The 22604-nt window shown below is 44.6% G+C and overlaps 1 protein-coding gene across 2 annotated transcripts; it reads right to left on the bottom strand.

Annotated features, from left to right (window-relative positions):
* Positions 1-171: 171 nt before the first annotated feature.
* Positions 172-22028, bottom strand: LOC129337136 (uncharacterized). 2 transcript variants are annotated; one of them, XM_054990650.1, is made up of 8 exons: positions 21371-22028; positions 20103-20189; positions 8974-9207; positions 5418-5440; positions 3260-3405; positions 2890-2963; positions 2707-2805; positions 172-2281 (listed from the first exon to the last, which is right to left on the bottom strand). In XM_054990650.1, exons 1-8 carry the CDS (start codon positions 21848-21850, stop codon positions 854-856), a joined length of 2571 nt encoding a protein of 856 aa, XP_054846625.1. In that variant the 5' UTR covers positions 21851-22028; the 3' UTR covers positions 172-853. The 2 variants fall into 2 exon arrangements, with proteins under 2 accessions (XP_054846625.1, XP_054846626.1); XM_054990651.1 differs by having other exon boundaries at positions 2890-2960.
* Positions 22029-22604: the final 576 nt, after the last annotated feature.

The following is a 22604-nucleotide window of genomic DNA, read 5'->3' as shown; positions in this document are numbered from 1 at the left end:
GCAAGTAAGACTATTGTCTTACCTTATCCCTGTTGCAGATCCAGGCAGGGTATTTATGATTTACAATATGGATAATAGGGGAATACCTGAAATCTCTCTAGGTCACACACTGATTTATCAAGGAAGCACAACTTATTTCTATCAGCCTCAGAAAAAGAGGCACACAATTCACACAGTCTTAGAATTTATTTAAGGAAATAAAGAATATTGCTGCCACAGGCTGTTCAGATTCACAAAATACATTGGCATGAGGCACAGTGATAATTGTAAAGCAGTTTATTACAGCACTGCATCTCCCAGGTTCGCTGAGCTCCTGTTCTTGGGGTATAGGCTGTGCCATTCCTGCTTATAGTTAGGACTATAATTCAGAAGCTTGGAGAACAGCTCTCTAACATACATACCCAAACTCAGTGAGAGTTTTACAGGCTGGCCATCACTGAGAAAATTCTGGATATAAAACAAGTATTAGTATTTATTTAAGATGCAAGAAAGAAGGGTTTTTCTATTGATAGGTGTGCAAACCACGAGCCGTATAGTTCATGCAGAATTGAGTCCTACACTTCAAGGGGTGGGTACACCAGTTTGCTGGAATACAAACATTATTCCTAATGAAAAAGCAGCGTAACTGTTTGAGAAGTACATAGAAGAAACAGCTTTTACTCGCGTTTTACCAGATACTACTAAAAATATTTTAGGGTAGGGAGCAAATTTGATATTACTTCCAGGGAAAAATTAGTAATTTCAACATTTATAATATTCAGTTAGCTAGGTTTATTCTGTAGCTATGGGCCAAATTTTAATCTGGAAAGCATTTTGTCTTCAGCAACACAAAAATATTTGGATGGAATGTGAGTCATTTATATGCTTGACTTAGATTTTCTCCATCAGGCTCTGTATTTTTGTAACTTGTCTCATTCTTTAATGCATCATCTTCCTTAAGCTTTTCATTCCTTGGAGGATTTTCGAACTGATTGTTTTGTTCTGTGGAATCATCTGCAAATGAAGTTTTGTTTGCAGCACTATTATGAGTAACATTTTCCTGAGGAACAAGGATACTTTCAGACTTCACCTTTTCCATAAAGCAAAAGGAAGAGCTTCGCGTTAGAATTCTAATTTGTTTAGTATTGCTGGAGGGTATAGATTTTTCTACAGTTGATTTTTTTAGGTCATTTGATTTCTTTCTTAATTTGTCGATTGGATTTTTGGTTTTATGAGAAGAGGTCTGAGTGTCACGATTATTTTTGACACAACCTGGCAAAGAAAACACAGGCATAGCATTGGTCTCCCAAAAGAAACTTAAAGAGACCTTACCATGTGCAGGCTGCTTTCCTGAACCACAATCTTCCCAAGGAACACAGCCAGAAGTTTTGTATGGCAAACTATTGGGGAAACTGACGTTACCAGGTAATTTCTTACCAGAGTAATTCTCAAGACGATGCTCCTTGCTCTCACAGCGCATTTCATTTTCTTGGGTTTTGTTTTGAACTGGGAGAGAATGTGAGCTATGCTGTTTGTTTGGCTGGCTGAACACATTTTCAGAAGTGGTAGGAAAAGTTGAGGAAGAGGGTTTTCTACCATTTGATGACTCGGGCAAAGGAACGGTGGTGGTACTAGAGGAAACTATGATTGAAGTTGGAGAGTTTATGTTGTATATGTTGCCACTTTGGCTTTCAAGTTTTCCTAGCAAAAAAGTGGAAGATTTCTCATTTTTGAGAGGGGAGTTTGGCTCCTTTCCACTTGAACTGGAAAAAACAGTTGGAGCTGAACACTCTGTAACTGCACCTGATAGGTGCTGATTCAAAACAGCTGCAGAAGGCATTGCCACTTGATATAAATGTGGTGATACAGTAAGTGAGGTTTGTGGTCCAAAGGAAAGCGCTGCTGCATGCGCTTGAGGAACTTGTACTTTTGTAAACAAGGGATCAGTTTTTTCTGAGAGAGCAGTTTTCTGGCTGTCTTTCTGAGATCCTTGCACGTTAAATACATTTAAACTATTGTTCAAGCTGGAGAAATTCAACTTCACAGCTGGAGTGCTGAAAATATAACCACGTGACTTTGAAAAACTGGTTTCATTGACACGTTGTCTTTGCGGCACTTGTGGTTTTAGTTTAAGATTACTTGCTTTAGCATTAAAGGCAAAAAGGGGAGCTTCTGGAGCTCTGATGCTTGAACAGGAAGATTCTGGAAATGTGCAGCTTCCATTTAAAGGTGAGGCAGGTGTTTGTCTCTCCAAGTTACATGAATGCACTTGATGGGCTATATAATAATTATAACGTACTTCCTAGAATTAAAGAGGATACTAAATTTAGTATTTAAAAGCCACTGGCTGTAGATGCTAACCTGAATAAACATGCTGCATATTTATCTAGAATTTACTATGTAAAATTTTAAAGCATAATCCAGTCTACCACAAGCTACCAACTTACATCAGGCAAGATGGCGGCAATGGGGACCTTCTGGGTCCTGTGTCTACATGTTAGCATGGCATCTGTGCCAAGATAGGTGTCAGGAGACGAGGAGAAGCATGTGCAGCTCCTGGAAACCATCTTTTGCCATACACTTCATAAGACACATTGTTTCAGAAACATTCTTACCATAGATAAGTATTGGAGTACAAAGATAATTTTGAATGGGTAGATTTGAAAAGATCTCAGCTGCAAATTAATCTAAACTATCAAGTTACAGGAACACAGTATGTATAACTACCTCATGGCTCATTCTTCCAAATTCGGGCATGTCTGATATAGACATAAGTCGAGTATAGATCATCTTCCCATCGTGCAATACATCAATTTCTGCCACAGGCTTAAAAAAAAAGTCAGGTTCAGTAGATGGACTTATCTAAACAAAATAAACTTGTTTTAGCATTTGTTAAATGAAGCAGCTTACATTGAAGGTATTCTGTATTTTCTCCTGTTCTGAGTTTTCTTCAGTGTTCCCAAACTCAAGACAAGGAACGTCTGCTTTAAGGAAACAAAGAAAAATAAAAACCCAGAGAGTTATGTGGAAAGCCAAATGTGATTTTTATAGAGAACACCAAGTAGTCACCTTCAATCAAATCTTACCTAAAACAAATCAGTGGGTCAATCCAGACTTATAGCAGTAAATGAAAGTCACCCACATTCATTTTAAGAATTCACAATTACATCGAGAACATTTTTAATTTATGAAAAAATCGTACTGAAAATTTCAAAAGGTAAAACATTTTATTGTAAAGAAATTTTAAGGGTCATGTTTGACTGTAGTTCCAGTAACTTACCTTTAAAAGCATCAATATTAACAGGAGTGAGGTGCAAGGCAGAGATGCTACTAACTATAGGTGTGGCATCCATACACATTTCTTTGTATCCTGGTAAATTTTCATAGTGGGAAGAGAATTGCATCAGGTCGATCTGGGTCTTCATCCTGTATAGAAAGTTAAAGGTCTAGCGAAACTACCATTACAGTAACAGTATTCACCTTGCCCCCCTCCAATAGGAACTATTTGATGGTTCAGCAATTCTTTATTAGCAAGTTAAAAGTTATAAAAATTTGCAAGCTTTCATGAAGCATAAGCCCAGAGGGAAAAAGCAATGAGGCACCTTTGCTTCATACCCAGCCACAGTACTCATGGAAAAACCTATCCCCAAGCACTGTTTTTAATGATACTGTATTAAAATGTATATTAAAATATAATACTTAAAATTGTATCTGCACCTAGATTCAGTGGGATTTTAATCTGAAGTTCATGGTGATGGAGAACATTATTTTTTCCAAGATGAGCAGACTTCAGGATTGTATGTTGTTTTTATTAGATCCTCAGGATCAATGGGAGGCTCACAGATGGAGTCACAACTATCTGCCACATTTCATCACACCAGGGCTGATCTATGTATTGTATTTAGAAAATGTATATGCAGCCTCTCCAGAGACCTTCTCAATGTGGCTATGTAAGAGCAGTCTCGTTCACACCATACTTGACTGTGCTATGAATGGAGTTTCTAGTGGTTTTTCTTTTTAAAGAAGGCACATGCTGTCCCAATTTAGCTCAAGCCACAGAATGAGGGAAGTGTGTGTGTGTATACATGGACTAAGTCTTTTTCCAGCACTGTTTTTCTGACCTGAAGTAGGTCACAGGGCTGCAATTTGCTCTGGGACTTAAAGCCCCTCCCCCTCCCCTTATTCTTCATTCCAGCTCCAAATTTGGCCTGGATTTGCCTATTTCAAGAAAAAACTAGAACTCTCAACGTCATGTCTAATTTGGACCAAATTAATACAAATTCAGAGATATTAACATCAACCCCTAAATATGCAGCCAGAGAACAGCCCAAAGACCTGGAGGAACACAACCAATTAAGAATCCCATTCCATTATACTAAGGAATAATGATGAGTGATTTTTCCCAGACTAATCACTAAATCCATGGTAGAGGGTTTCATCTACATTTTTAAACAAACTATGATTAAACATATGCATATGCCAAACTTACAGCCCAATCCTATCTATGTTTAGTCAGAAAAAGTCTCACATATTTCAGTGGGGTTCACTCCCAATTGTATAGAAGATTGCAGCCAATGTACTTAAATTATCAGCCTTCTCTTCAATGAGAAAAATATTCAAAGACTGCAATTCTAAACATGCTTGGAAGTACCAATAAGATCAATGTGATGTTGTACTATTTCTGAGTGAATATGCACATGATCTGATTACAATTCCAATAAAACAAACACAATTTGCGAATTATTTATAAGCCATTTTCTAAAAGACATTTAGATCTAAGGAAAGCGCATGCCTATACTTTTATAACTCACAAAATCAAAATATCTCTTCAAAATGAGATGGCTGTATTCTTTAAACAAAACTGTCTTATCAGCAATATCAAAAACCAATGTGCAATTTTCCCCACCTGTGCACAGGTCTTTTGGATAAAAGGCTTAATCTAAAGAGTTCATGTGTTTATAGTAAAAAAAATAAAATATCAATTAAATTTGATTCAGTTTTATCTGTCTCAATATATGGAAAGCATAAAAGTTTGTGAAAGGACAATATTAGTTTAGATTACAGCAGCATAAGTTGTACATATTTTTTAAAAGTACCAAATTTGCCCTGCATACAGTATGATCCATTAAAACACTGTTGTGTCAATTCTTTACAATTAAAGCATGAAATACTTTTCCATGGCTGTCAGCAGGGCTTTTTTTCGGCGGAAATGCGGTGGAACGGAATTCCGGCACCTCTTGAAAATACTCGGCAATAGTGCGTGAAAATTAACATTTCAAAGAATCCCGTGAGTTTCTTCCTCATTTCTCTCTTGAGAGTTCCGCCACCTCTTTTCCCAGAAAAAAACCCCCTGGCTGTCAGTTTCAACAATTGATAGTTATGTTATCAAATGGTCATGTTAACAAGTTACATGAACGTTAGGGATACAACAAGCTTACCTATGATTCAAGTTGCATGCAACCTACAAGTTAAACAAAATAGAAATCAATATATTTTCCACCAGAATGCTTCTTCCATGTAACAGGTCCTTTGCCTATTAGTAAGGCAATGAAATGAGGCCATCCATATTTATGGTAGGGTATTCTACCCCTTTCTTGTAAAAACAACAGTTGATAAAATTAAGAACAAAAAGCAAATAAAAAATTGGCATGAGTATCTGAACATGCTTATTGCTCTCTAGAAGCCATGGAATATTAAGGGTATTCCATTATTTGAGGTGAAGAAGACTTAACCTATTTCAGCACTAACTTTTACAATACTCTGACAGAAAAGGGGAAAGAATTAGGGCAGGCCTACGTGTGCATCTCCATACCCATGCCAGGACTGCATAAAGCTTTTGTAGGCCTCAAACCCTTTGAACCAGAAGAGTCAACGGTGAAGATTCATTAGGCTTGGCAGAAAAAAGCATCTTCTAAACACAATTAAATACCCTCCATAAACGTTAGGTGTAGAGGTAACAGAGCCCCGAACAAAGTATCTTGGATCAGATAGGAAAATAGGATCAGAGATGAATAGTGTGAACCACGTGTACCCATTGTTCTCAACTGTTTCCCAACACACAGTTTCCACATTCTGAATTTCTCAAATATGTGGCCAGCTTCCTGGTCACCTATTTCCGAAAGTAAGTGCTACAGGGCAATTTTGTCAATGCACTGGACTCATCAGGAAATGAATATGGCCACAATTCGTTCGTTATTGTATTTGGAGAGGGGATTTCCTAGACGTTTATCTACCAAATTCTTGGCTTCTCATCTTGTTAATGAAAACACTTCTTGTGTCAAAGCTTAATAACGTACACTGATATTTTTGCAGGCTGGCTCACAAGAGCAAGGAAGGATTACAGCTTTGAGAAGGAAAACATATAGTCAGTACTCTATTTGAAAAGGAAATAACTGTCAATTCCACGTGTTCATCAAATTAAAATCCAAGTTCATTTTACACTGCTGCAGTATTATGGACTGGACTTCACAACTGGCCACTAGAAAAAAACAACTGCTTAGCTTCTAATTCCAACCACAATTTGTGGGTCCCAGTATAGTGGGTGGTCCCAGTATAGTATCTTGAGAACAAAGTATGGCTTAAAGATGAAAGCAGGATAGCACGAGCTTAGTTCTACATTAAATCTATGGAATCTATTCATTATTTTAAAAGTTTGCATGATGCCAACTTCAATTGGGACATTAAATGCCATCACATTTACCTACTTCTCCATTTTATGGACTATTACTCAATAAGGTAGTAACATAAACGAGTTTATTTATTTTTTCAATTTATATACCGCCCATCCCCAGGGGCTCTGGGTGGTGAACAGTTAAAATCGATAAAAACAAAAACTAAAATCAATATACAAATAATAAAACAAATTAACAAGGTGCAGTGGTGGGGAGAACCTTCCCCACCCCAAAGGTGGGAGGCCGACATGGCACCGCCCCCTTCAATCACCAAACGCCTGGCGGAAGAGCTCTGTCTTACAGGCCCGGCGGAAAGATAATATGTCCCGCTGGGCCCAGGTTTCCATTGACAGAGCATTCCACCAGGCTGGGGCCAGGACTGAAAAGGCCCTGGCCCTGGTTGAAGCGAGGCGTGCTTCCTTAGGGCCGGGGACCACAAGTAAATATTTATTCGCTGATCGGAGTGATCTCCGGGGAACGTACAGGGAGAGGCGGTCCCGAAGATATGCCGGTCCCAACCCACTCAGGGCTTTAAAGGTAAGAACCAACACTTTGAACCTGATTCGGAATTCAACCGGAAGACAGTGCAGCTGGCGCAGGACAGGTGTGATGTGTGACTGGTAAGGTATACCAGTCAGGACCCGTGCCGCCGCATTCTGGACCAGTTGTAGTTTCCGGATCAGGCCCAGGGGTAGCCCAGCGTAGAGTGAGTTACAGTAATCTACCCTGGAGGTGACCGTTGCATGGATCACTGTAGCTAGGTCCTGGGGCGTCAGGTAGGGGGCAAGTTGCCTGATCTGACGAAGATGGAAAAATGCAGACTTGGCAACCGCCGTGACCTGGGCCTCCATCGATAGGGAGGCATCCAGGAGCACACCCAGACTCTTTACCACTGGCAAAGTTGCCAGTGGTGTCCCATCCAGGGCAGGGAGCTGGATCCCAACATCTGGCAGCCCCCGTCCCAGCTGCAGGACCTCCGTCTTCACTGGGTTCAATTTCAGCCTGCTCTGTTTCAACCATGCCGTCACAGCCTCCAAAGCTCTGGCCAGATTGTCTGGGGCCGTGTCTGGCCAGCCGTCCATCAACAGAAAAAGTTGGGTGTCATCCTCAAAATATTCAGGTAGCAGCTAGATGATGTAAATGTCTCAAGAACTGTGCTTCCATGTTTGTTGAACCAAATGCCATACACACTTCCCCTTCAAGGCCATAAAGGACACACTGATTATTCCATGGGCAATTTATGGGATATCACCTTGAAGGGCACCTGGTCCATTTATCTCTGATCTTCTTGCCGTTTTTCTCAAGAGGATGACTGGATTGCCATATGATGATTCATTACTTGGAGAGCAAACCTCTTTCAAACACAACTTGTCCCCCACAAACTGCAACATGCTAGAATCATTTTGTTTATATATGCCCTATCACTTCAAATTATTTATTTCAAAGTCAGGGAGGAACCACATTCCAATGCATATATGATCTCCTGGTAAAACAGTTGCCTCTACATTTCAAGCTAGTGATGCACAGAAGTCTGGTACTCTTAATTCCATGATGGATATTATCTTGGGGAATGGGAAGGAGACAAAGAAAATGGCTGTACAGTGATGGATGCATAGCCTAAATTTGTAAGGATGCCTCTTCAATATCACACTGGGATAGTCCTTGGCATCTTCACCACAGCATGCAGTACAATACCATGATGGAATCACTTATTTCCCTTCTGTGCTAAATGGTCTAACTATTAACCTGGAAGTTTTTATTCAATTTCTCATGGGTCTGCAGAAGAATCAAGCAGACTGCAGAATCACTCTTTGAGCAGACATCCCTGAGACTAAAACTGGAGAAAGGAGGAGAATGAGGGTCTTTGACAGTACTCTGGCAGCACAACAGCTACATCAACATACTAGACATCAACCGCTGGGAAGGAATAAAGAGAACCAAGTGGCCTGACAAACAATTGCAAATACAGCCAGAATATTAAATAGAAAGAGAAAAATATTATCCCAACTTTAAACATGATAAAAAATAATGTGTGTGTATAAAGGGCCATAAAATCACAACAGATGTATGGCAACCCCTCAAAGTTTTCAAAACAAGAGACCAACAGAAGTGATTTGCTATTGCCTGCTTCTGTATGAACGCTGATAGTCTCTCATCCAAGTACTAACCAGGGCAGACCCTGCTTAGCATCTGAGATCTGATGAAACTGGGCAAGATACAAAATAATTTAAACATTGCTAATAACTCAGAACAGGGTTTAAAATGTTTTTCCCCTATTCAAGTACTTCTAAGCCTAAAAAATACGTAACATTAAATTGCTCACCTCTAAGAAACGCTGGGGATCACATTCATTTGCAATCTTTTCACACTCATTCAGATACTTCTCAATTGTTTTCCTGTAAGCATTCCTCGCTTTCTTCCAGATTTCATATTCCTTTTCTCTCTTTTTTTTCCGGCTTGCAAGATCATCAAGAAACTGTTTCTTTTTCACTTCCAGTATCTTACAGATTTTTTCAAATTCTCTTTTAATTATCTCCTCTTCATTATGCACTTGTGTCTAAAGAGAGTAATCAGATTTAATAGACAAGTACTTACAAATTTCGATCCCACTAGTATTTTCTGCAAAGGATACATGCACATACATTGGGAGTCTGATGGGACTCAAGAAAAAATGGTGAAGCATAGACATGGAAAAACATTTTAGGATTAGAGGCACTAAAAAGAATCCCAGGGCACAAAAGACAGTAGAGTACTGCAGAAATCTACCTAGGAAGTACACAACAGTACAACAATGATGTATGTTTTATTGATATTTTATGTCCTCCATTCAACCTAAACCAAGCCTACATTTCAACTAAACAGATTCTTTGCAAAGTTTCCCAGTCTTGGATGGAAATACGGATATCAACAAAGTGAGAAGCAGAAATGGCAAATCTGTATTGATCTGGAAATCTTTTTACTGCTACCACTTAAAAGACTCTTGCATTGCAACTGACTTAAAATAAATGCAGGAGGCTGAACTGCAAGAGCAAAGTAGTTACCAAAAGAAAAGCCAAGAATCAATGAGACTGCATTATTTATTGGACTATCCAGTAGTCCAAACTTTCACACACAATGAGACTAACAGTGCAATCCTAAGAGTTACTCCAGTCTAAGTCTATTGATTTCAGTGAGCGTAGACCAAAGTAACTCTCCTTAGGATTGCACTGTAAGTTATAGCTCTACAAAATAAAAGGTATGGTTGCTTAATCATATTTCTCTACAGCCAGTGGCTGATGTTTTTCAGGTTACAGAAATTAACATTAATTAGGAAGTTGATTGTGTCTAAAGCTAGCTGAGTGAAATAGGTAAGCCTGAGCTTTGTAAATATTTATCTTCAGACCTCTTAAAAGTTTACACCACAAAATTAAAAAAGAAATAGTATCCTCATCAGTTTGTTCTGGTGTTTCAACTCTTGGAGTACATTTTCAGTAATGTTTTGAAAATTATACATGCAAATACAGGACATGTAAGTAAAAAAAAGTTTTATGAAGCTAAATGAAGCAAAAAAAAAATAAGCTAGAACTACTAACCCAATAAATATTGCTTCTGTCTGAAAATGGTCTTTTCTTGTGCTCTAATATGATAAAGTTCAAATTCAAACATGTCTGAACAACTGAAGTTTTTACTTTTTACAAGCAAAGAGTAACCCACTTTTTCAGCTGCCCGGTCATTTTCCAGCACATCTCCAGGATCAGGTAACAGGTGATCTGAAAGACCTGAGACTCTGAAGGGCTGCTGCCAGTTAGAGTAGCCAGTGCTGACCTTGATAGACCAGGGGCCTGAATCGCTTTAAAGCAGCTTTGTGCACGCACATGCGTACATACTTATGGTAAAGGAAATGCTAGTATAGATATTTAGCTAGGCTAAAATATGAAGACAAAACACCACTTCATTAAGTACAGAATAACATTTTCAAAAACCTTGCTCATATTTAAACTTTTAAGAAATGAGGAACAATGCTTGACACTAGGGATGTGCGTTTCGGCATTCAGAATGCCGAAAGAATGCCGAAACAAAAGTGTTTCGGCATTCTTCAAGAATCCCGAAACGTTTCGGGGAATGCCGAAACGTTTCGGGATTGCCGAAAGAAAAACCCGAAACGTTTCGGGATTCTTTCGGCATTCTTTCGGCATTCGAGAATCGCCATTTTGATTTTGCTAGCCGTTTGCCTTAGCAAGCGGCTAGCAAAATCCTGCTGGAAGCAAAGGCTTCCTGCAGGCTCTTAGAAGAGGGGAGGGGGGGAGAAGGAGTGAATCACTCACTCCTTCTGTCACCCCCCACCCCTCTTGCAAAGGAGGATAGGGAATCCTGCTTTGCCTTGCAAATGCAAGGTGCAAGCATTGCATTGCACTTTGCATTTGCAAAGCAGCAGAGATTCCCGCCAAAACTAACAGGTAGGGGAGGGGGAGCAGGAGGAGGGTGGCTCTTGGAGTGTGGGTGGGGAAAGGCAGGGGACTGGGGACTTTAGGAGTCACCAATCCCACTGCTGCATTCTCATGCCAGCCAATAGATTTAAATCTTTGGCTGAGGCTGCAGCAGGGGATTTAAATTTGGAGCAAGACTGTCTGGAACACTTCTGTTGCTGCTGCTGCTGAGCTGTGACCGAGAGAGGAGAAGAAGAGAGACTGCACCTGGAGCCTGGAGGACATCTGCCTGGAGGATCAACTGTGCTGGACATCCTGAGAGGACACCTGGTAGGCCTTTTTAAAATTTTTTTAAATTTTTTTGATGCTGGGCAATGTGCTGCTGTGGCCTGCCTCTGCAAAAAGGTGTTGCAGTTTATTCTTGGCATGGCCTGGGGGACAGGTTGGGCAGACAATGTTTGATGGTGGGGTGGGGGTTTCAGCATTGGTTGTTGTGCTTGCCTTCTTAAAGCTTGATCCACTGTTTTAAGATTAAAACAAGAGTGTGCCAGCTTTGGGCCTACACAGGCCAGAAGCCTTTCTTCTGGCTGGCTCTCACAGTTGTGCTCCACAATCTGGAATGGTGTGGCTTGCTTTTCTGTGTCTGGTCCCCTGCTTGCAAGGATTCCCAACAGGCTCCGTCCTGATCAACTGTGCCAGCCTGTGGGCCACACACAGGTATGGCCTGGGGGACAGGTTGGGCAGACAATGTTTGATGGTGGGGGGGGGGGTTCAGCATTGGTTGTTGTGCTTGCCTTCTTTAAGCTTGATCCACTGTTTTAAGATTAAAACAAGAGTGTGCCAGCTTTGGGCCTACACAGGCCAGAAGCCTTTCTTCTGGCTGGCTCTCACAGTTGTGCTTCACAATCTGGAATGGTGTGGCTTGCCTTTCTGTGTCTGGTCCCCTGCTTGCAAGGATTCCCAACAGGCTCCGTCCTGATCAACTGTGCCAGCCTGTGGGCCACACACAGGTATGGCCTGGGGGACAGGTTGGGCAGACAATGTTTGATGGTGGGGGGGGGGGGGGTTTCAGCATTGGTTGTTGTGCTTGCCTTCTTTAAGCTTGATCCACTGTTTTAAGATTAAAACAAGAGTGTGCCAGCTTTGGGCCTACACAGGCCAGAAGCCTTTCTTCTGGCTGGCTCTCACAGTTGTGCTTCACAATCTGGAATGGTGTGGCTTGCCTTTCTGTGTCTGGTCCCCTGCTTGCAAGGATTCCCAACAGGCTCCGTCCTGATCAACTGTGCCAGCCTGTGGGCCACACACAGGTATGGCCTGGGGGACAGGTTGGGCAGACAATGTTTGATGGTGGGGGGGGGGGGGTTCAGCATTGGTTGTTGTGCTTGCCTTCTTTAAGCTTGATCCACTGTTTTAAGATTAAAACAAGAGTGTGCCAGCTTCGGGCCTACACAGGCCAGAAGCCTTTCTTCTGGCTGGCTCTCACAGTTGTGCTTCACAATCTGGAATGGTGTGGCTTGCTTTTCTGTGTCTGGTCCCCTGCTTGCAAGGATTCCCAACAGGCTCCGTCCTGATCAACTGTGCCAGCCTGTGGGCCACACACAGGTATGGCCTGGGGGACAGGTTGGGCAGACAATGTTTGATGGTGGGGGGGGGGGGGGTTCAGCATTGGTTGTTGTGCTTGCCTTCTTTAAGCTTGATCCACTGTTTTAAGATTAAAACAAGAGTGTGCCAGCTTCGGGCCTACACAGGCCAGAAGCCTTTCTTCTGGCTGGCTCTCACAGTTGTGCTTCACAATCTGGAATGGTGTGGCTTGCTTTTCTGTGTCTGGTCCCCTGCTTGCAAGGATTCCCAACAGGCTCCGTCCTGATCAACTGTGCCAGCCTGTGGGCCACACACAGGTATGGCCTGGGGGACAGGTTGGGCAGACAATGTTTGATGGTGGGGGGGGGGGGTTCAGCATTGGTTGTTGTGCTTGCCTTCTTTAAGCTTGATCCACTGTTTTAAGATTAAAACCAGAGTGTGCCAGCTTCGGGCCTACACAGGCCAGAAGCCTTTCTTCTGGCTGGCTCTCACAGTTGTGCTTCACAATCTGGAATGGTGTGGCTTGCTTTTCTGTGTCTGGTCCCCTGCTTGCAAGGATTCCCAACAGGCTCCGTCCTGATCAACTGTGCAAGCCTGTGGGCCACACACAGGTATGGCCTGGGGGACAGGTTGGGCAGACAATCTTTGATGGTGGGGGGGGGGTTCAGCATTGGTTGTTGTGCTTGCCTTCTTTAAGCTTGATCCACTGTTTTAAGATTAAAACCAGAGTGTGCCAGCTTCGGGCCTACACAGGCCAGAAGCCTTTCTTCTGGCTGGCTCTCACAGTTGTGCTTCACAATCTGGAATGGTGTGGCTTGCTTTTCTGTGTCTGGTCCCCTGCTAGCAAGGATTCCCAACAGGCTCCGTCCTGATCAACTGTGCCAGCCTGTGGGCCACACACAGGTATGCTGCTTTGGCCAAGGTAACCCTTTTTGGTTGCTGGCCTGGCACTCACAGTTGTGCTCCACAATCTGGAATGGTGTGGCTTGCGTTTCTGTGTCTGGTCCCCTGCTTGCAAGGATTCCCAACAGGCTCCGTCCTGATCAACTGTGCCAGCCTGTGGGCCACACACAGGTATGCTGCTTTGGCCAAGGTAACCCTTTTTGGTTGCTGGCCTGGCACTCACAGTTGTGCTCCACAATCTGGAATGGTGTGGCTTGCGTTTCTGTGTCTGGTCCCCTGCTTGCAAGGATTCCCAACAGGCTCCGTCCTGATCAACTGTGCCAGCCTTCGGCCCACACACAGGCCTGCTGCTCCGGCTTTGGTAACCCTTCCCGTTTGCTGGCCTGGCACTCACTGTTTTGCTTCACATTCAGGTTGTTTATCGTTGGTGGACCTCTTCTGGACTGGACTGCACTTGGTTGACATCGGCCTGCAGATCTCTGCGTGGAGGATCAACATTGCTGGACATCTGCACTGGTGGACTGGTAGGGTTGTTGTTAAATTTGGTTTTTGAGCTTATGTCTGCTGCTGTGCCTACCTGCGAGCATATGCTTTGGCTCTGTCTTTATGGCTTGGGCCGGGGGGGGGGGGGCATTTTCTGGTTGGGCAAGAGGATATTGTTTGGGGGTTAGGGGGGCCAGCATTGATCGCAGTGCCTGCTTTCTTTCATGTTTCATTTTTCAAGTTTGAGTGTGGGGTGGGCATGAACTGCTGTTTCACAGGACTAAAAAATGAGTGTGCCAGCTTCTGGCCTGCACAGGCCAGAAGCTCTGCTGGGTGGATGTGTTTTGTTTTGCTGCTGGTTGGCCCTAGCCTTTAAGGGGGGGGGGCTGACTTGGCTTGTGCAACGGGGCCTTGAATTTTGGGGTTGCGTGTGCGGCGTGTGGTGTTGACTCTGCTAACATTTCCAATTTTCTTGACAGCATCGTGGAGGAGAGGAGGACCAGCTGCAAGACCGCCTGAACATCGCTGGACTGCAGGACTGGTGTTACTGTGAGCGAGTCCGGGTTCACATTGCTACTGGAGGGAGAAACAGGTTAGATAGGGATTGCTTAGGTGTTTTTATCAGATGAACTCCTTGTAAAAAAAAATTGTAGAAGAATTGTTGTACTGTTTTTTGCAAGTTGATGTTCCGTTCATGTAAAAAAAAGGAAAAAAAACCAAAAAAAAATGTTGTGATTATGTTTTTTAAAAGTTGATTGAATGTTCATAAAAAAAAAAAACCCAAAAAAATGTTGTGATTATGTTTTTTAAAAGTTGATGTTCCGTTCATGTAAAAAAAAGGAAAAAAAACCAAAAAAAAATGTTGTGATTATGTTTTTTAAAAGTTGATGTTCCGTTCATGTAAAAAAAAGGAAAAAAAACCAAAAAAAAATGTTGTGATTATGTTTTTTAAAAGTTGATTGAATGTTCATGTTTAAAAAAAAAAAAATTTGATGTTAATGTTGGGTTTGCATGGTTGGGGGATGCGGGTAGAGTGGTGGATGGGCACCGGCCAATGATGATCTCTCACAGATGTTCCCAGGTAAATTCTGAGGCTGGTGTGGGGGTGGGGGGAGACCTCTGCAGAACCGCTCCAGAAATACCATTGTCCAGTGCCTTGGAAGTGCCCAGTTCAGCTTTGTGTGTCTGAACTGAAAGCACAGCCACAGGAAATGACATAGGTTCTGCTGGACCCTGTTGCAGTGGTTCCCCCCCCATTTAGTCATGTTATGGAGGGAGAGTTGTATTAGGCTGGTAGTTATGATCATCTTCTGTTTCCATGCCCTGTTGTGCCCGCTCACTATGTAACCTGCTGTAATGTTCAAAACTTTACTGTTTGTCCATTTCAAAAGAAAAATTGTGTTTAAGATTCTCTGATGTGTAGTTAATTGTGTTGTGTTGTGCTATGAGGGACAATAAGTGTAATATGTTGTGATTTGTTGACCACTTGTAATTTGAAAATGAGAAAATAAAGGTTTTTTAAACTTAATGATTGTGTGTCTGTGTTCCCTTCTTTGATGGGAGGTTGGTTCCCAGCATAGGGAACAATGGGGCAGGCTGGCCAGCCTGTTCCTGGGGTACTGGGTGTGGGGCAGCTGAGGGTGGTTTTGGTTCTGAGACGGGCTGAGTGGAGGATTTGGGTCTGTGTGTGGCAGCTGGGGTGGGGGAACTGGGTTTGTGTGGGGCTGTAAGGAGTGGACTATGGGGGATGAGAGCACTGGTTGTCCCTTGTGCCCAAGTAGGCCCCTGCTACTGTCCTGGTGTGGGCTTCCATGCCTCCATCAGTTGCTGGCCCTCCTTTGCCATCTTTTTCTGAAATTTTCCTAGGGCTGCCAAACTCCTGGTTGGGCTTGAGTTCAGGTTAGAGAGAGTAGTTCCCTACAGAGAAACTGGCTGCTTCCAAGGGCAATCTCTTTAGAGGGCAAATGCGGACCATGGATTCTGGGGGAGATCCCTACTCAGATTTTCCTTTCCACAAGTCCCACCCCCAAATTGCCAGTAACTTCCAAGGCCAGAGTTTGCCACCCCAGAGAGATCCCGTTCCCACCCTCTTAGCCTTGGCATGAAAGTTGTAGCCCCCATGGAACGCTTCCAGGTTCCTGATTCCAAGCCCAATGACACCAATGTAAGACAATCCAGACCTCCATCAAAAATGGATTTTAAGTAGCAGTGGGATTGGGCTGCATTTCAGTCATTCACATATCTGGTTGTGTTCCCAAACATTTAGCTTATGTTTTTTTAAATCAGCGTATGGCACTTAAGGACACTTTTAAATGGTTCTAAAAACATTTTTTTATTATGAAGTATTTAATGTGGCATTGATCAAGGGCAGGCCTTTTGGCCAAATGAGCAGTATCAGTACAGTAAAATTTAGACTAAGCTCATAGGAGGAAAAAGCATTCACACTGTGAAGTGGGAAGAAAGTTTCAATTTACATGTACCATGGACTCCGAAAAAGACATGTAAGTGGGATCCAGACCAAATCAGGCCTGCTTTCTCCCTTGAAGATATCAATTGATGATAGTGCTTATGTCACATCATGAGAAGACAAGGTTCACTAGAAAAGACAATAATGCTAAGAAAAATTGAAGGCAGTAGGGAAAAGAAGAATACCCTAGATGTGGTAGATTGACTTCGGTTTGCAATACATGGACAAGGTTTTTGGGATACTGTGGAGCTCAATATAATTCTAAAGTACACCACAAGTGATTTGAATGCATAAAACATACAGACACATACACATAAAATGTATATACCCCCTCCCCACCAAATTAAAGGTTTATCTTATGCCCCGGTTTTCTCCCCCATGGGAACCTAGAGTGGTTTACACATTGCTGTTCTCCCTTGATTTGTTTCACCCTCATCACAACCAGGCTAACAATAGACAGCTGCTCCATGCCTCACATTGGAGTGACTCCACCGATGGCCTTCTTAGTTGTTGGAGGGGGTGGAGGGGGGGGAGGAAGGAAACAACGCACTCCTGCCCACTCTATCTGGGGCCTAGGTGACCAAATTGCTTGGCCTTGGCAAGGAGCCAGTGGTGGGGCGGCACTGGTTCTGGGGCCCCGTCCAGAACATTTGTCCAGGGCCCCAAAATCACGTAGACTGCCTCTGGAAAACACAACACAATTGTTTACTTAGGCTGAGCCAAGAACATCCATCAAGCCTACAAGGCACAGAATCAGAGTCTGCCAGATTCTAGACCAACTCTCTAGCCATTGCACTACAGTGGATATCTAAAAACTGTTCATACCCCCACCAGCAACTTGAACATTTTTCTCCAAAAGGCACAACTTGGCTGGGTCTCAAAAAGGACTATGATGCATGGGCCTGTCAATGCATACTGGTACTAAGGCTCTGGCCGGGGGGAGGGGGGCATTGTGCCAATGCCACCCTGGCTTTGGAAGGGGACAGTAAAATAGAAGAAATAATCTAGCTTCAGTGCCTCCCCCCCTTCTCTGTCTCTCTCTCTCTCTATAATGTGAGTGAAAACATTACTATACCATCACTGAAGCCTACAGGATACTTAGGGTCTGTTCACACACGCATGATCATTTAATGGCAATGCTCTGGCATGATGATGTTTGTTCTAGGAGGTGATGTGATCATCACACAAGGCTGGGGAGCACGCACAATTCACAGCAGGCAGATTTGGGCCACAAGGGATCCTGCTTTGGCCTGTAGGGCCCAAATCAGCCCACTGCAAAGCACAGGCATACTCTCAGGGCAGCCAGATGACATCAGTGACATCACGGCAGCAGCCCCTGGAGCGTACCTTGAAGGCTCATTCACTGACTTTCCCCCTTCGGGGTGATAGGTGAGAGTGGGGGATCCCCCACCAAGGGGAAACGGATCCCTAATTGTGTCTGAGGTTGTGGAAATCAAATGGGTCATTACCTCCATATTGCTTCTGTCTTTGAGGGAGTTACATGCACATTATATTTAACTCCAGATTTCTTGATTGTCAAGGAATGCATGTGGTGGGGGGTAGGGGGGAAGGGTGGGAGAAGGGCACCTGAGGGTGAGGGTGGCATTTGGCATGCAAAATGCCACCCCTGGCAAGACAAGCCTCTCCCAGCTGTCGGTGGTAGAGATGAGAGCAGAGCACCCACTTGGGGAGGCCATGAAATGGCCCCCCCAAGTGGGAGCAGGCTGAGCCTTGGTGGGGGGATGGGAGGAAGGGTGGGAGAAGGGCCCCAGAGGGTTGGGGGGGGATTTTGTTGCTGTGGTTCCCCCCATTAAGTCATGTTATGGAGGGAGAGTTGTATTAGGCTGGTAGTTATTATGATCATCTTCTGTTTCCATGCCCTGTTGTGCCCGCTCACTATGTGACCTGTTGTAATGTTCAAAACTTTACTGTTTGTCCATTTCAAAAAAAAAATTGTGTTTAAGATTCTCTGATGTGTAGTTAATTGTGTTGTGTTGTGCTATGAGGGACAATAAGTGTAATATGTTGTGATTTGTTGACCACTTGTAATTTGAAAATGAGAAAATAAAGGTTTTTTAAACTTAATGATTGTGTGTCTGTGTTCCCTTCTTTGATGGGAGGTTGGTTCCCAGCATAGGGAACAATGGGGCAGGCTGGCCAGCCTTCTCTGCGGGTGGTGGGGGGGTCAGGGGGGTGGTTGTCTGTGTGCCAGGGCAGGTGCTCTTTCCCAGGGACGATTTGGCACTGCCACCATTGTGGCACCCCTTGTCTGTGCAGAACTGCCCTGGGAAAGAGAGTTTAGGGGTTCCCAAAAGGGGAGGGCAGGCCAGCCTGTTCCTGGGGTTATGGTGGGTGTGGGGCAGGTGGGGGTGGATTTGGGTCTGTGAGGGGCTACTGGGGGGATTTGGGTCTGTGTGTGGCAGCTGGGGTGGGGGAACTGGGTTTGTGTGGGGCTGTGAGGGGTGGACTTTAGGGGCTGAGAGCACCTACTTGGGGAGGCCATGAAATGGCCCCCCCAAGTGGGAGCAGGCTGAGCCTTGGTGGGGGGTGGGAGGAGGGGTGGGAGAAGGGCCCCAGAGGGTTGGGGGGCATTTTGCATGCAAAATGCCACCCCTGGCAACACAAGCCTCCCCCAGCTGTCAGTGGTAGAGATTAGAGCACCTACTTGGGGAGGCCATGAAATGGCCCCCCCAAGTGGGAGCAGGCTGAGCCTTGGTGGGGGGTGGGAGGAGGGGTGGGAGAAGGGCCCCAGAGGGTTGGGGGGCATTTTGCATGCAAAATGCCACCCCTGGCAACACAAGCCTCCCCCAGCTGTCAGTGGTAGAGATTAGAGCACCTACTTGGGGAGGCCATGAAATGGCCCCCCCAAGTGGGAGCAGGCTGAGCCTTGGTGGGGGGTGGGAGGAGGGGTGGTAGAAGGGCCCCTGAGGGCTGGGGGGCATTTTGCATGCAAAATGCCACCCCTGGCAAAGGAAGCCTGCCTCTTCATTTTTTCCCCATAGGAAATAATGAAGAGAGATCAGCAGCAGCATGCTAACAATATGCTGCTCCTTTGCTTTCTTATGGGGAGGATGGGGGGACCTGCTTTGGGGGGCCATAACATGGCCCCCCAAAGTCCAATCTGTCTGAAACTTGGGTAGTTGTTAGAGAAGGGTTAGAGGAAGGTCCCCACCAATTTTGGGCTTATTTGGTGGGAAAATGCCTCCTCCAGGCGTCCTGAAAGACGGAGGCATTTTCCCAGCAAAAAAACCCGAAAGAATCCCGAAAGAATGCCGAAATAATGCCGAATCCCGAATCCCGAAAGAGATTCTTGTTTCGGCTTTCGGCTAATGACGGTAGAGAATCTTGTTTCGGGTAATCCCGAAACAAGAAAGCCGAAAGTTTTTTCCTTGCACACCCCTACTTGACACCAATGAAAGGGAAGAAGGGCAGTGCAGGGATAAGATTTTGTATGATATGTATACTGGAAATCTGAGAAAGATTCAGACGTAGAATTGGAAATCAATGTCTCCTTTATACAATAATACAAGGACTGCAGACAAAAACACAGCAAATATTTATATTCACTAGAAGTGTTCAACACATTCCAATAAAAATTTAGTTTCATCTTACCTCCATATTGTCTTGGCAATCTGCTACTTCCTTTACTAGCTGTTCATGTAATTTTCTTATTTCCTTCAGGCAGTTGAAGAAGCTTAACTGTAAAACAGTTATTTTAAAAAAAGTTTAAATTATCTGAAAAGCACAACTATTTAACAATGTCACTACTACAACAATTTATTCAGACTTTATTCATAAGCCTCATGTGTGTGTTATTTATAATGCAATTCCCCAGATACACAGGTAACAGCATTTTAAAAATGGATAATCAGACATGACATAGGACTCAATACTGTGGCAGAACACATTTTCTCCTCTTTACTGAGTTCCAAAATAATACTTTTTTGTCCTTTTTGAAGGATGAAAGCTTTTTCAGGGGTGATTCTGTGCCTCAGAAACGCTCTCCTCCCTTAAAGTCCTCTTGGCACCTACTTTACTCTTTTTTAGGCCTCAAGTCAAAACATTTTTTACCCAAGCTTTTAACAGAGGAATTTCACCTTTTAGAAGTTGGTCTGCTTTTAGCCAGAGTACTGTTTTATGAATATCATTTTAAAGCTTTGGAACCTTGTTTTATGCAGTTTTAAATTATTTTGTACTGCTTTACCTTGTGAGCCACCTTGAGCAAGTCTCTGGAGGGGCTGAGAATAAATTTTATAATACAGAAGTTATGTTCTAGAATTGTATTGACTCTCTGAACAGCCTTTTAAAAATAACTGTAACCATTAGATAAACTACAGGATCCCCTAGATTAAAATGTTGAGATTTTTCATGTCAAATATCTCTTCCGTAGCACCCTTCTGTGTTATATATTGGATGAACAGATTGCACTGCTGTGCTACAGGGACACGGATCTGATCCTGCAGGGCACGACCAAGGGAAGAGAAGGACTGTATCTACACATCCCCAGATTTTGCACTATTGTTGCCTACTACAAAAGGGTTGGGTTGCGAGTGCTGGTTCGAATCCCACTACCATGAGTTCTGCAGGTAGCCTTGGGCAAGCCACTCCCCTCAGCCCCAGCTGTACTGAGGGGATAATATTTATTTATGTCATTTATAGTCTGCTTTTCTCACCGAGACGCAAGGCGGATTATATAGTGAGACAAACAATGACTTTGTTCACAGCGCTAAGTGGGGCAGTAATCTGTCCCGAAGAGCCGTATATAAGCACAGTTGTTATGATTCACTGTCTGCACGGAAACCCCCGCTGCCGGAGTTACAAAACCCAACGACGAGCGAGGACGAGGCAATCCTCCCGAAGGCCCCGCAGGAGGGACTCACTTTCTCCTCCTGGTAAAGGGAGCCGATGAGGTTGACGGAGTGGAAGACGCCGCGGTGCTCCTCGGTCACGCACTGCCCGCAGGCCGGCCGGCAACACACCCGGCAGAAGAGCTGCAAGGGCCTGCCGGGGTGCTTCCCGCAAGGGGCATCGCGCGGGGTCAGCTGAGGCACCGCGGCCTCCCCCGGCGCCCAGGCGTCCCCGCCGCCCTTGAAGAGCTTCACCACCTCGGCCAAGGTGGTGTTGACCGGCAGGGCGGCGACGCCGTTGCGCCCGGCCAGCACGCACACCTTCCGACAGAGCGGGCAGGCCACGGAGAGGTCGCCGGGGGCTGAGTCGCGCTCGGCCTCCGCGGGCCCGGGCTGCTCCTGGCCGAGGCAGGCCGCCACGCAGGTACGGCAGAAGTTGTGGGAGCAACGCGGGAGCGTGACCGGGTCCTCGAACAGCGACAGGCACACGGCGCAGGTCAGGCTCGCCTCCATCTGCGGGCGAAACTCCAGCGCCTCCCCGGCGCTTGTCTCCGGAGGGCCGCAGTCGCTTCGCTCTCAGCCCAACGCGCCGGGCTTCGGCTTCTCTCTCCGGCTCGTGTCGCCCCCCCGACCCCTTCGCCGCTAAACCGCCAGCCCAACTGCCGCCAACCGCCTCTTAGAACCCAGCCAACAGCTTCCCTGACGGAACAACACGCGAGACAGGACGCTCCCGTCCTTTCCCGTTGGACGACTGCTCCAGATTGGCAGCGCTGACCACCAATGAAAAGACCGGTCCGCCTTTGACGGCTTTAGATGGGGAAAAGCGCCTTGGAAACCGGAGGCGTTTCCCTTTAACGTGTTCGTTTGACAGTAGTTGAGCCTGTTTGAAGTGCTTAGTTTTCTCGGTTGGGATCAGTAGCCAAAAGTGTACATAGAAGCGTGGTTCTGCCGCAAATTCCAAAAGCTCACCAAAACAACACAATATACTGAGCAAGCTCTGGAGTTCGTCAGAATTCTTAAGGCGGCATGTTAACCAACAAGAAGGGGGAAAGGGCAAGAAAATTAATACCACGTTATAATTCATCTCTTGCTGTGTTGCAATTTATCTACTGCTGTAACCCGCCCTGAGCCCGCTTGCGGGGAGGGCGGTCTATAAATATAATCAATCAATCAAGGCCACATTGTCAAAATCTTGTGTAGAACAAACACAAATGGTACCAGACCTCACTGTTAAACATACTGTGAAAAAGAAGCAAAAAAGGACCTT

Source organism: Eublepharis macularius, chromosome 10, assembly GCF_028583425.1.
Source record: "Eublepharis macularius isolate TG4126 chromosome 10, MPM_Emac_v1.0, whole genome shotgun sequence".
Taxonomy (NCBI): Eukaryota; Metazoa; Chordata; class Lepidosauria; order Squamata; family Eublepharidae; genus Eublepharis; species Eublepharis macularius.
Note: the sequence above shows the minus strand (reverse complement) of the source record. Positions and strands in the feature narration are given on the sequence as shown.